Source organism: Halyomorpha halys, unplaced genomic scaffold (assembly GCF_000696795.3).
Source record: "Halyomorpha halys isolate HHAL.00 unplaced genomic scaffold, Hhal_1.1 Scaffold389.1, whole genome shotgun sequence".
Classification (NCBI taxonomy): Eukaryota; Metazoa; Arthropoda; class Insecta; order Hemiptera; family Pentatomidae; genus Halyomorpha; species Halyomorpha halys.
Window position 1 is genome coordinate 934,494 of NW_027109532.1, and position 16,013 is coordinate 950,506.

The window sequence follows — 16,013 nt, forward strand, 5'->3', positions numbered from 1 at the left end:
GTGTGTGTGCGCGTGTAAATAGTTCTTTCCAATCATTTTATTCATCAATTTTATTTATATGTACAGAGAAAATTCTCCTAACCGACTTCTCCCTGTTACAAGTATTTTTTCATTCCTGATTGATTACTTGTTACTTCTGTTTATGAACACTATGTAATGGACAAATGAGATATTGTACAAAAATAATTACTCCTACTTTTTTCATTGTTTCAGGGTCATTTTTATTTAAATTAAATTTACAAAAAGTTTTTGTGTGACAATAAATTTTTCATAGATGTTATGTTAAAATAAAATTTAAGAAACATTAAAGTGTAATAAAAAGTTATGAAAACAAGTCCACAAATCTTTTTTATTATTCTTATTTAATTGAAAACATTTCAATTTTTATTTAAAGATGGGGACGTGGTCATCCAGAAGAATATACAGAGGCTATTAACCTTGGTGAAGAAAAATTTGATAGTGACAGTGATAAGAAGCCAAGAGCAGGACAAATTCTCTGGATTAGGGGATTGACAAGACTTCAAACTCAGGTAAGCATTTTTTACATTAGTTCCATTCTGATTAGTAGAAAATATCTTATTTTTCTATCCCCCTTCAATAATTCTAGGAACTGTATTTAACACTTTTATGAAGTACAATCACCCATTTTCCATTTATTCTTCTTTTCCTAAAATTTCTATCTTATTTTAGGATAATATTAGATTTTATTTTAAACAAATAAATTAATTTTCTTTCTATAACATGTAAAAATCAATGTATATTTTAATTTTTCTCCTCAAATACTGATAATTAAATTCAAAATTTCCATTCTTGTTTATTTCATTTCTGTAATATATATTTTTTTCAATATTCTACCAACATTATAAGATTCTGAATGGTTTATGTCTACTTTTTTTTAGTTCCCTTTATATTATTATTAAGGAGAATATTTTTAAATACATATTGATGTCTGTCAAACATTGCTTTTTATTTAACTTGAAGTGGCATTATAATAAATGTATATGTGAGCTGTAGCTAAAATAGATGTTCTCACATTTATACCTGGTGGTGGTAGGCATGAGCTTTCCTTTTTATGTCTTCTTTGTCATATATAATTCAATGAATTTACTATCCCTACAGTAGTTTTGGTATCTTAATTTTAGTAATACAGATAAGTTTCTCTTCGAAACTTTAGGGCTTTTTTCCCTTTCATGTATTATTCTATAAGATTAAGCATAAATTATAACATATAATTTACATTAGTGACCTTTGTATGGTGATACATTGATTGAAAACATAGTTACTACAAGTGTTTTCATAATTAGGATTAACTAAAATATTTCACAAAAAATATAATAAAATCGGTTAAGTAAATCAAACTTTTGATAAAAAAAAATAGTAGTTTAGCTGTTTTATATTTTTCAATGTGATTATATTAGTCTTCATTTTTTCAGTATAAAATAAACTATCAATTTAATTGAATGTACTTTTCATGGGTTAATGCATTAATTACTGTTTTATAACCATTCTTATTCTGTTATTTTGTTTAATATTTCATCTATTTTAATCTATAATATTATCATAACCGTTCTTTTTATTCCACCCTCTATTCATTTCCACACTTAATAGCAATCTAATTCTAGGACATAGCAATCTAATGTATTCATAATTTATAGTAAAAGCCCCTGAACTTTGTATCTTTTTTTTCTACTGAAGATAATGAATTATTGTATTACTACGTATAAATGATTTTAACTTGAAAGTCCTCTTAAGTGCTTCTGGTCTTTTTATTTAAAACATCAAGTTACTGATATTTTAGTCAGTGATTTTTACATGACTGTTATTAGTAAAAGTTATTAATTTGATGGTCCTAAATAATTCAGTAAGGTCTCAATAATAGTAATGTTGGATAGAGTTTGTAACTGAAATAAGCAAAAATTACTTGGATGTTTAAAAATGTACTCAGAATATTGTTTATTTCAACTCAATTAAGTTACTAACCCAACCTATTTAATTTAATTTTAGATCAAAATGCTTTGATAAAAGTTAATTTGAGAAATTTAAATCCACTTCTGTTTCCAAACCATTCCAGTGGAAACTAAGTATAAGTTTCATAGCATTGGAAATTAGGTTAAGTAATATCTAATTAATATAGATATTATTTAAATATCTACAGTAGTTAGAGAATTGGCCAACCTTACTGTATTAGATGTCAACCATTCAGCCTTTAGAAGATAATAGAGTTCAACTTCAATAGAAATTATTTATCTTTCTAATTTTTTTTCTTTCAAAACTACTCATCTGATTGTTTTTTCAACTTCCAATAAAGTTTTTGAAGGGGATCTAGCCTTCTTTTTTACTTTTACTGTTCTTCATATCTTTCCAACTATGAAATATTCTGATTGAAATTATGGATATTTTAAAAACTTAAGTCACTCTTATGATTTCATGGATAAATTACATTTTTCTTCTACTGGACCATGAATGAGCCCTGGGAGTATATGCTTCTAACAGATGATCAGGTAGTATTTATTTACTATACATACTGGGTCTAACTGTACATTTTTACTTTTACATTTGTTTCCATCAGGCCAACAACTTAGGATATTGATATATTGATCAGTGAAAGCCAGTTATTTTAACAAATTTATGATTCTCTGTGTTAGTTAGCCTTCAGACCCCCACTTCCACCCTTCAGTATATTACCTGTACTCATAATTACTATTTGTTGTGTCCTATATTTTCACAAAGATATTTTAACCATAAAATGATAAATATGATTAAAAAATCTGATGCACTGGGCCTCCTTAGGTTGTAGGCTCCCATGCACTTGCCCTCATCATGCTAACCCCCAGCATTCTTGATGAAAGCCATTAATAGAGTTATATGTTCTTTTATCTTTTTATTGATTTAAATAATTTAAAGTCTTAACTTTATTGTAACTTTTTACAATAGGGTCTCTTTGGTAATGTAATGAATTTTAAGGTTTTACTTGTAAGATACACAGCTATAAATCAAAGTTTTTTTATCTTATTTATTATATTTTACTTGCTTTTATGGCATTTTTTAATTTAATTTATTATATGCAATAGGGTATTTTTTTTTAAATTTATGTAATCTATAAACCATTTTTGACTGGTGGTTTATTCTCATAGTTATGTATGTCAGTTATAGTGAACAATGGTTAAATACTTCATTTTCTCTTTGTGACAAAACCAATATTTTTATTTCATAATAAATCACAAGCTGATATTACTACTGTGCGGAAGTAGGGTCAAGTGGGGTAATTGGAGATACACTTTCAATGATTTACATTCAAATATTTCTTACTTCTTGGATAAATGAAGAGAGGGAATGAATCTTAAGGGAGGGAATGCCTGTATCCATATACTCCCTAGTCTCTGGGGTAAATGGAAACAGTAATTGCTTCACAAGGTTGATGGAGGGAAAAACCATATCAGGTAGGCTTTCCTGGAGGACTCAAGAAGTTCTTGAAAGATTTTTGTGAGGATTGGTCTATATCTCCAATTATCCCAATTGGCTGTTTTCAGTTATTCAACTTTCATTTTATTGATCTCTAACCCCCATAATTGGCTTCAAATTTGATTTTCTATTGCAATAAATAAATGAAATATAAGGAACTATATTACTTTTTTTACAACTATTGGGTTTATTTTTACAAAAAATAACTACTAAAGCAAGATACCAATCTTCTCCAGGGTGATGATCAGGAACCCTGTTTGAAGGCCATTGCTGTTGATGTATTCCTGAAAAAAAATTTTCACTACTTCTTTGTGGCATGGGGATCCCATTGGTGAATAAAAAATTAAATGTTTAGTAAAATAAAAAATACATTCCTCTTCTTTAAATAGATGTCTATCATTAAATAATTTGACACGCCTACTCCTATCCTATCAATGCTAGTCGATTGATCTTCAACCCAATTTTATATTACTGTGAGTGGAAAGTAGTAAACTTCTTGCACTTCCCTATGCATCTTGTTCCTTTCCTACATATCAACCACAGTTCCTTCAAGTCTTTTGGTTATAAGTGGGAGGGTTTTGTTCTTTGGTAAGTCCTGAGTGCTCTGCAAAAATCATATCAATTGACTGTTAGTTTCTAATATTTGAGAGTAAATAAAACTAACAAACAAAATTGAAAGATATAATCATTGACAAAATCATCAAAATCAAATTACTTGCATTTATAAACACAAAATTTATTTATAATTTTGTATTACTTTCCATATAATTAGCAAAATCTGAAATTGAATAGAAGTTAAAAAACGAAAATATACGTAACCCCAGGACATTTAGTTTAAAAATCCTAAAAAAGGTTTATCAAAATAAAATTACATGTTAAACTTATGTGAAATACTCTCGATTGTGTTTATCTAAAAAAAAAAACTATTGAGATGTTCCTTTTGATTGGAATAAGTGGGAAACTTCTGTATTATCTTCTTTAAATGACAAAGTCAACACTTCAAGATCATCAAAAAAGCAGTTGTGTCCTTTGTTTTCATTTACCCCTACTGATCCTCACTCATGTAATGTAATCTTGGTAAAATATTTTTATTTATGGAAGTACATAATTATTGTTTATCAATAATAAGTTTAATTGTTGGAAATCGAAAGTCTAGATCGTTTGAATCAATGTTTAAGTTAAAAACTAGAGAAAATAAATGGGTGAAAAACTCATCACAATTTTACAACTCAGCTGTATTTAAAATAGTGAGCCAAAAATTACCAGTTATTTAAGAAATAAATAAAAACTTGATGTTTATGTTCTTTATTATCCTATGGAATAGCAAAAATATCTTTTTCTTGATACTTTATTTATATAGAAGTTTTTTAGGGTTCTTCTTAAATATCCTTACAATGAATTAATTTATTACTAATCATGTCATAAATTTCTTAATATTTTGGGGTCCTATCCTCGTTATTAGAAATACTCTTCCATACTATGTGCAGGTGCAGAGTTTCTTGTTGTTTCTTTTTTAATTTATTTTCCATATCATAATATGATTTTCATTGTTTTCCTTATTTTAAAACATATTCTTGATTTCATTTTTTTAGAAGTTTTCTATGATTATTCTTAAATAATAGTGATATTCAACTTCCTTGGAATGATCAATTTTATTAATGATCACATTTCATTAATTATCCTTAGTTTACTGACCAATCAACACCTGTGCAAGAGTTATGCCCTCTGAAACTTCCGAATATAACATGTGATCATTAGTAAAATAAATCATTCTAAGGAAGTTAAATAATATAACTTTTTAAAGAAACAACAGCATTATTGTTTAGCAATAAATCATCTTGTCTGTAGTCATTAAATTGATAATTTTGACAATAATTCTTAGTCGAGATAACAATTGTTTAGGGGAATAATTGTTAATCACAATGGTGAATGTGTTACGTATTACAACCACAGATTCTTTTATTATCATCAGCTACATTCAATCTGATATTAGGATTAAATGAAAAATAATTATGGATATAATTTACTGGATTCTTTCAAAAATGCTTTGAATGAAATAAGTAATAAATCCATTCCTATCCAATTGAACTTTCTCTTACAAATTACTATAGTATTTAACTAATAATTTTATTGACTTTTTGTCCTAACATCCTCTTTATTATTATTAACACAAACTTCAATGATCCACTTTTACTCTCAACTATTTATTTTAAGAAACTTCTCATGTTTCGACCCTTAGGCTATTTTCAAGGAGACAACCATACTCATTAAATTGTTATAATTCTTTAAATTCCCTTTTTTGCAGGCTAATTGTCCATGTCTTACATAAACCACATCATTTCAATACAAAACTATTCTTCAAAAATTGCTTTTCCTTTTCTATTAACCTCATTAATGTTGATATTGTTAATGAGGTTAATAGAAAAGGAAAAAAAAATTGAAGAATAGTTTTGTATTGAAATTAGGTTGTTTACGTAAGACATGGACAATTAGCCTGCAAAAAAGACAATTTAATGAATTATGACAATTCAATGAGTTAGATTGTCTCCTTACAATGATGTTTAATGATTTATTATAATGATTGTTTGAGAGTGGTTTATTTTATTATTAACACACAAAATTTTGATCAAAATATACTCTCAACATTTATTTTCAGAAATTCTCCAACGTTTCGGCCCTCAGGTCATTTTCAAGGAGACAGCCTTGAATATTGGTGTATTATTCTTTAAAAAAATGTCTGCAGGCTAGTTGCCCATGTCATATAAAACTTTTTATATTTTAAATCTAAATTTTTTTCTCAGAAATAATTGTCTCTTTTTCTACTTACTAACATCATTTATAAGAGAACCTACCTTCTGTTGTATGTTTTTTAAAATAAATAGTTGAGAGTAAAAGTGGAGCATTGAAGTTTGTGTTAATAATAATATAAACCACTCTCTAGCAATCAGTATATTAAATCAGTCCTCTTTATTGGTCTTGAATGGATTGAGGTATCTCAGAGATAAATAAAAAAATAAGAAATAGAGAAAGATGTCCAAGTCCTTAGGTTTTTTGTACCCCAATAATTTTTTTTAAATTTCACAAGAGCTTAATTATGTTATACTTCATTTTTATTTATTATAAAGTCATAATTATCAAAATAATTAAAATTATCTTTAAAAGTTTGATATATCCTTTTAATCCTTTTTTTTAAAAAAAAAAGATTTTTTTATACTGTTTATCCATTTAGGCTGTGTATTTTTCTGTTTTGTTTTGAATTTTTCAAGTTATGAACTCTTTGTCACTGCAACTTTTTCAATATTGTAGGCAAAGAAACTACACATGTTTTAAAGGATAGATCATTTAATTAATGCCATAAATTATTTTTTAAAATAAGAAATATAATTTTTCATTTGTAACTACTTGTTAGCTTTCTAGGTTTATTCAATGTACAATGTAACTAAAAAGCTCATTTATTTGAGAAATTTATCGGTTATTTTAATTGCAAGAAAATTAATTTTAGAAAACCAATATTAAAAAGAAAATATACAGCTCAAGCAAAGTAACTTTAAATGTTAATTATTTTGTTAATATTTAATTACTTTTTTATGTTTATAATAAGAAACATGAAAAGTTATTTTGAGTTGGTTAGAAATTAAACAGTTAATTTAGGAAGATGGTGATCAGGGAGCAGAAAATGAAAAAAAAATAGTGTAAAACTATTTAATGTATGATGACATATTGTTCCAATTTTTAGGACTTCATGATGGCTTCAAAAAACAAAATATGAACACGTATAAGAATCTCATCTCTTGTAAAGTACATCTGAAAGTGAGAAAATAAAAGTACATAAAGGATAAAACAAATAGATTAAACATAAAAGGATAAAGTATTTCAGTTTATGCTTTTGATTTCCCTTATATTTCTCGTACTTTTCATTTAGCCTTGAATGTACTTTTACTTTCTGTTATTCTTTTTTTAATAGCTGCATATAAGATTCAAATACTTTTTTTTGTGAGCTCTGATGGAGGTTAACTGGTATCGGTGTAGATTTAATAGTTTTATAGTTTTTTTTTTGTGTTTCATTTTAACCACCTCTTCGACCATCATATCCTATTTTTAATTTATCATAACATTTAAATTAAAATTACAATGTTTTTTGATATTTTTTTATCATCAATTTTTATTTTACTTTTTTTAATTTTTTTACATTATCTAAGTATTACATCAAATGCATTATTTAAGAGTAATAACAAAAAAAAACTGCTAACATTCATGGCATTTAAATTTATGTCATGGGTGTACCACCATCATTGATCAGCTCAAAATCTTTCATTCCTAAAGCTTTCCTGTTAGTGAAAAAAAAAATTCTTTTTTTTAAAAAAATAATTTTTGGCATGTGAGGAAATCTTAAATCCCTAGTTTTGACACTCAAACTTTACTGTCTCAACTCACTAATTTTAGTAGTACACCCATGATAATAATGATAGTTTAATGATTACATTCTATGAAAGAGCAATCATTGTCAATCTTTTGTTACTATATATTTTTTAAATGTTTATATTTTGTAATATAAAAAGAAATAAAACTATCTCACATATTGCATGAAAATATGTATTACGTACAAAAAGCTTCCTCAAAACAGTTATTTTATTTACAAATATTGCTATAAAATGCACTATTAACCTATTTGTTAATTCCTGAAAGCATGTTTAAACATTTCAATTTTCCCTCATAAAAAATTGTTATGTGTAAATTTTGTTTTTAATAAATATAATAGCCTTGTTTTTTCAATGAAACATTGAAATGGTTGCTCGTTTACATTTGTTCCATACTAGAGTATTTTAGGGGATAAACTGACTGTGTGGGGGCTAGTATCCCAAATTGATTGGTTTTTTAGTGATATGGGTAAAATTTTTAACTAAGTCAAATAAGATGATTTTTGTGGGGTACTATAAAATAGATATTCCAAAAGTAGTAAGACTGGATACTTGTGAAGTTGGTTCATAAAGCCCATTAGAGGCTGTAGTGTTTAATTATGTGAACTGCAATTTAGTAAGCATCCTGTCTGAGGTATAATTGGTAATTGATTTGAATTAAGCATTATAAGAATCTTTGAAGGATTTCACCCGAATGAAGTAACTTTTAGAAATCCTAAAAGATTTGTTCATTCATACCACCCCAGTATTTTAACTAATGATAATTATTTATGAACGTGTAGGATTAGTTGCTGGGTCAAATGTCAGGCTTGATTCTATACTAAATATATCCATCAATTATGGAATAAACTGATCTTAGGACTGGTTTACCTCAAGAATAATACAATTTAAAACCTAGTTTACTCTATGGCAAAACAGAAACAAGCAATAAATATTCTAATAGTTAAATCTTAGAGTAAGTTATATATGGTTAAATCCAGGACTTTATTGACCCTTGACTCAGCAATTAACCCATAAAGTTTAATGAGGATTTGTGTAGATTGGAATTGATTTTTCATTATATGCATTTTACATTCATACATTTTTCCATCTTATAGATTTTTTTGTAGTAAATGTACATTTAACTTTATCAAAATCATTAATTTCGCAACATATTAATATTTTATTTTTTTATCAATTCCAAAAAAAATGTATGAAAACACTCCATTAATTAACTGTCTTGAAATGCAATTGATCACTTTGTAATTTCTTCAAGTATTAGTGTATGAATTCAAACAACTAAAAATATTTTACTGTCTATTGGGCTCCTTTCAATGATTTGTTTAACATGTGTATTTTTTAAGATCAGAATTTTACATAAATATGAGAAATGTTTCCTCTATCTTTCTAGCTTTAAGGATTCAAATTTTTATTAAGAAACCATTTATAAACCTTTTTATTCTCTAAATTGGTATCCAAACTGGTCCTTACAGTTTAAAGGAATATGTGGGAAGTATCATACTAAAAGTTTATCAGGATCAGATATGTACAAAATATTTTTAAACTCTCTTTGTTCATGAATTAATTCATGATTTTGGTTGGCAGAAATATTTTATTTTATTCTGAATAACCTAATGACACAAACTCTTGTATTTCTTATCCCAAAACCTATTGATGTTTGATTGACAAAACGGAATTATATTTCTTCAAGTATTCTTATAAGATTATATTTTCATGACCACGCACGTACTCCTTACATTAATTGGACTTAAAAATGATTTTTGTTTCATAAAAATTACATGGCTCCAAATTTTTATTGAAATTCCTTTTATTTCTATTGACAGGAATTCTATTAAATGGATAATGATGTGAACCATAGTCAGCGAGATTTACGAATACTGATGAGCAGATCATGATGGGGGAGGGCGTAGCTGGCTCAAACCAATGGCTTGGGTCCAGGGCTGTCAAAAATGTAGTGTTGAGTGCAAACAAAAGGGTTAGGGGAAATGGTTGGCTTGTAGATTTGGCAATCCTGGTCTCCCATGTGTGTGTAACCGTCTATCTTCGTAAATCTTGCTGACTATTTATTTCTTCATAAATCATTGTTTAGTCTTTCCTTTGATTCTGACTCCTTTCTTTATATTTTCTTTTCTTTAATATACCTTTATTGTATTTTTTTTTTTTTTGGTATGTAAGCCTATCTGTCAATTAATTGACATATTTACTTACACCCCATAATATTTTACTGATCTACTTTCACATTTGTACAAATGAAATATTTACAAATCATATATCTATCTTTCAAAGAAATATAAATAAAGGGTATTATGACATTTCATTATCATGATTGTTTTATGTTGGAATACCTGAAAATTTCAATTTTCTTCTTAAAATTTCCAGAAATATAAGTATTCAAAATGGATTAATACTGTTTCTTTACAATCCTTTTATGTATTCTCTCTCATACTACTCTTTGAAAGAGAAACAAAATTATATATCATCTGGTTATCAAGATTTTCAAACTTATAAGAGCCTATGAAACAGTTCTGCCTTATGATAAACTCTTAATTTAATCATTATAATAAATAAAAGATTCAACTAGTAGAATTTAAGGACTGGCTCATTGCTATGTACAGCCTATACAATTGAATATCAATTGTATAAGACTAACACTGAATAATATTTTTATATAATTCACATTACATCAATGTCATATCATTGTTTTTCAATGATAGATCAATATTGAAAGGTTATTATTAGTCCTATCTTGGTTCAGTTTATCTCCTATGAAAATCTTATAATCTCGCTATCATATTTAAAAAGTAATTTCATTTTTATATTGACATAGAACGTTATCTGAATAGTATAAAATGATAATAACAGCAAAATGTGTTTATTTTTCCTTAATGAGAAAATAAATATGTATTTATGAACTTACCATGCTTTCAGAACATTATCTCATTATTATATTATACAAAATTATTTCAAGTAATAGTTAATAATCTAAGACAGCATTACTAATCCATCTGTTCTATAAATATCATCTATTTCCTTGAATTAGGGTTAAAAAGGAGTAGCTAGATTTTTTAGGTATATGTCTATGAGGATCTTACTTAATATTTAGCAACTTTGACTGCTATTTAGTGCATGCCAAGTGGACATAGGGATCATTTATTTTAAATTGGAAAGTGACCCAAATTTTTGGATCATAACTTGAGAAATTTCAATTTTAATCATTAATCAATACTAATTCCTTTGAAATAAATAAATATGCATTTCTTTAAAAATATCTCTTTGTATTCAATCAAATTTCATTGCTTCCAGTATTATATTTACCTTATGTTTTACTAAGTCCCTTTAGTAATATGTATTATGGAATTCCAATGTAAATTAAGTTAAATAATTTTAACAATTAAATTACATATAATAATACCACAACAATCAAGGTGTATGCATATTTTAGCTAACAGGTAACACTATGCAAAGGTGACATGTACAGTATGTATTTTGACAATGAACACTGATAGTAATCAATTAGTTTTTGGATTCTAATATCTAGTGCACAATTGGTTCTTAAGAACTCTTTGTGCAAAATGAGCTACCTTCTATCTTCATTAGTTCTTGTCTTAATTCTTTAAGTTAAAAAATTACTTCTAATACACTCCTTTAGGTGTCAAATTAACTGTGCTCTAACTAATACACAAATCACTGAGATAATTTATTCATCTAAATTAACTCTAAAAAAAATTTAATTTCTGTTCAGTCATATTAATATGCAATTTTCTGAACATGTTTTTATTTAATAATTTTCTTGGTTCCTAGAATTTTGTTCATCAAAAGAAGAAACAATTTGTACTCCTTGTTTCAGTGTTTTACATGTTTGCTTCTCAATATTTGGAAGTTGATCCTATAACCTCTTATTCTGTTTGGTTTTAGTAAAAAAATTAAAAACTCCCTCATTAGCTATCAATACTTGGCTTTATCTTGTCATTTGCTTAATTTGAATGTTTAAAAGTTGGGTTGTTATGATGACAGGTGTTTTATACTCTTTGTATTATTATTATTATTAACTTAAAGTATGTTTTCATTTCCAATAAATTTTATGTTATATTATATTTACTTTTAATAGCTGCTGATGAGGTACCAAAACTCAATTTCAATATTTTAAAAACCCTGCTGGATAATTTAATTAAATCTCACAGAATTAATTTGTTGATAAAATGCCCTACATTGTAAGTTACAAACTAAAATTTTAATCACTTTGGCAGCATAAAATTAAGGAATTAGTAATGCAATAACTGGTGGTGGAATACTTGTCATGCTTTGTTTAAAGAAAATCATATCTTCTATTTCTTCTCATTTTTCAATGTTACCTTAGCTTTCTAACTTGCACTCTATTATTCCAGATTAACCTCTTCCATGCATGTTATAGATTTTCATTTGTAGAGTAATGATACACAACAATTACATATTATTATTTTTATGTTTTGTATGCCTACAATACATTCATACACACACACTCACACATATGTGAGAGTGGGTGTGTACACTTTATATGAATGTATGTTAGTGTGGATGAGTGATTGTATGAGGTTTATGTGAGGGTGAATTGAATTGTTAATAATATATATATTTATATGAATATATATAGAATGTATATATACTACAAAAAAAAACTTGAAATTAAGTGATTAGTTGATTCTGATAATAAATTACAATACATTCTGCTTTTATTACTCAATACCACATCAATTATATTTTACCAACAAAAATAATGTTTTCCCTTTAAAAAATTATGCTTTAAAATTGTATTTTTTATTTTTTTAATTTAAAGTTTTTATTTTAATGTTGTCTTATGCTAAAATGTAATTCATTTGTAAACTAAAATGCAAGAAATATTAACTTCAATTTGTATCTAATTACATTTTGCGGCAATATAAATTTATAATTATTATCTACCTTTTTTTTTTTTTTTAATTTGCTTAGTTAAATTTTTTATATTAATTATATTTTATTTCATAAAACTATACAGTCTCCATTATTTTTATGATTTATCTGAGTTGTCATATTTCTAGCTTTTTATTCACCCTGCAGTTAAGAAAAATATTGAAACCTTATGAGGAGTAGGACATTCTCAGAAAGTATAAGCAGTTTAGAATCTTCAGTAGTTGTTTTAATAAGTTGCCTATCAGTAGGTTCCTGATTGTTGGGAAGTATACTCTTGTGAAGTTCCCTCAATTTCACTATTACCGAATATAGTGGATCCTACAATAATGTAGTTCCTATCACTTATATATTCTTGAAGGTGATCATGTAAAGTTTTAGAATTTATTAGAACACTTCAGACCATGGAATTCTAGAAAGTCCTTCGATTATCTGATTAAAGTTTGTGATTATTCCACTTAAAGTCTATTTATTTTATTTATTTTTTTTATGAATTTGTATTTTTTAAAGTTTTACCTTTACTTAAAAAAGGTATCCATACAAATATTTTCAATTTGTTTATAAATGGCTTGTCTCATGTTTTATCACTTTCTTTCTTGTCTTTATTTTTCTTTCTAACAATGATTTCCATCAACTATTTAGTTCCTTAACTACTATTTTTTTTACCATTAATCAATGATAGTTGTTGATAGTCTATTTATAATCATATTTCTTTCTATATTTGGATTAAAGATTAAGTTAGCGAAGATAAGTTTTAGAATTTGGTTTATATTATTATGCTATAAATTAAATTTTTTCAAAAGCACCCATTTGCATGAATTATTACCTTTGAACCAGATCATTCATCTTTTAAAATTATCTAGCCATTTTGATGTAAAATCTAATTTGATCTATCTCAGAAACCATTTATCTTAAAGAACCTATACTTGGCCCCATGGTTTAGTGGTCTACTCTTTAGAAGGTTCATTACGGAATAATAAGCTTTAAGGTAGGTTAAACTTGAAAATGTTTGGAAATTGTAGCCTCCCACAATATAGAGATATGGTGGATAAATCAGCTTCTTCCATAAAACAAGAATTTTGACCTTCTATTCATTGAAACAGAATCTCATTTTTCATATCTCACCTTTTGCAACTTAGAGAATCAATTATTTTCTGATTGAAGTGATTTCCCTGCTACTACCCCTTAGTCTGTATATGCAAGCAGTTGAATCACTTTATGAAATATTATATCTCTAGTATCTGTAATGTCCACTGATGGTGTCCTCCAGAGATTACTTTGTTAGACGTATCAATTTTGTGGATATATCCAATTTTCCATGGTGCGGTAAAACTTCCCAGATCACCATTTAATATTCTGCCTTAAAATAAACATAGAGCAGCAACATTTAGTTATTATGCTCTGTGGCTCCAATAAACCATCAAATTCCTCCCGCACCTTATCCTTATAATCCAAAATCCTTCAAAAAACATTATTAATCATCGTTATTATGTCACCAATAAAATTATACATATAGACCTCAATATTCCATTGATTGTTAATATGTCTTGTAATAGATACACTTCCTTTAATTACTAACTCCTTGCCCACATCAACCCATTAGTTTGTAACTCTTATCCAGTTAACATCCAATTCTGTCCTCCATAACTCTATGATGATTCTGGAGAAGGAAGAAAGAAGTTCATCATAGAACCTCCTAAATTAGAATAATAAATAAGGTACTACTTTATTCCCTCACTAGTAATTATCATGTTATTGTTCTGTAATTTTCCCAGTATTTGTTTTATATCATCTGAATCATATGGCATGAATTTGTCATTACCTTTTTCTCTTGTTCATCGTATAATAGTGTTGTTTTCCTTTTCTCCAGTAGTGTTGAGCAGCTCTTGGAAATGTTCTTTCCATCTTTGCTGCAAATTTTAATCCACAACAAGCAGATTACTATTCTTATATTTCAAGGAACCAGATTAATGAAAAATAACCTACTGTAGTGCCCTTTATTACATGCTGAAAGAACTTTCTTGTTTCATTCTTGATCATACTAGAAGGTGGAAGTAATTTTCCATATCATTTTCCCTCATTCAACACTGATCAGCAGCTTCTTCTATGACTTGCTTCAGTATCTCCCATTCTCCTTTAACGTTTCTACCATTCTTAATTACTAGGATATTGTCTATCCCTCTCTTAATGCAGTTTGGGAACATAATTTTTATTTCTGCTCTATCTTCTCTCTCTTCCACCTATTCTTACTCACCTTTTAACACCTGTGCCCCAGGCCATAATTTCTTCTGTTTAACTGATGTTTCTGACTTGCTAACTTGATGACTACTTGGTTATTATCTGAGTGTACATTTGGACCTCTCCCCTCGACATAAATCTGCATTTCATTTGTCTATTGGAAACAAAGCTGTGATACTTCTGATTTTTAGTCCTATTTGGAGAAGTCCAAGTATCTTTGCATGTATGTTCATAGGGGGAAAATATACTCATTACAGCTAAAGCATTTGGCATGACTAAACTTATCATATACTCTCTTTCGTCATTGGTTCTAACAACATACTTGCTGTTCATACCTATTCCTTCCTCCGCACCAACATCAGAATTAAAATCACCCATTATAATTTTCATGCCTTAGGATGTACTAGCATCTATCTTGTTTTTCATAAAACTTTTTTTTCTGGTTCATCTCAGGTGTGGCATTTACATTTATAAGAGTCACATTACACTTACTTCCTTTAATCTTGAGCTTGTATATCCTTTAATTCATAGGTAGAAAGTCCAGTACTGCTGACCTCATGTATGTAGACAACAAATACTGTTTCTAATTCATTTTTGTCTTTACTGCCATTACAGGAGATGCCAAATCTGCCTTAGTTACCTTATTATAGCTTGTCCATCTTACTTCCTGTATGGCTGTGATACATATTTTATGTCTTGATAGCTAGTCCTTTTATTCTGATTGGGCATAAAGTCTGAGCATTCTGTGTTCAAAATTGATATGTGTACCTTGGTCTGAATTCCAAGTCATTTCCATTTAATTGTCTGATATCCGAGGCAGTTTTTGAACTGAAGAAATTTCATTTTTTTAGGGTGCGTTCAGTCGGCCCTTCCTCAACCATCCTCCTTTCTTACCCTGAACTTGGGACCAGGTTGTGGTGAAGTCATCTTTTTTTAATAATTGTTACTAAAACCTAACATAGTATCTTATCT

The 16,013-nt window shown here is 27.6% G+C and overlaps 1 protein-coding gene across 22 annotated transcripts in view; it reads left to right on the forward strand.

Annotated features, from left to right (window-relative positions):
* PMCA (plasma membrane calcium-transporting ATPase 3) overlaps positions 1–16,013 on the forward strand; it is a 728,428-nt gene that overhangs the window by 689,020 nt on the left and 23,395 nt on the right. For all 22 annotated transcript variants that reach the window (XR_010843530.1, XM_067047708.1, XM_067047713.1 and 19 more), the window contains one exon: positions 395–530. Coding sequence is in view for 21 of the 22 variants with exons in the window: in XM_067047708.1 (XP_066903809.1) it covers positions 395–530 (136 nt within the window). In the remaining variant the exon portion in view is untranslated. The remainder of the gene's footprint in view (positions 1–394; positions 531–16,013) is intronic.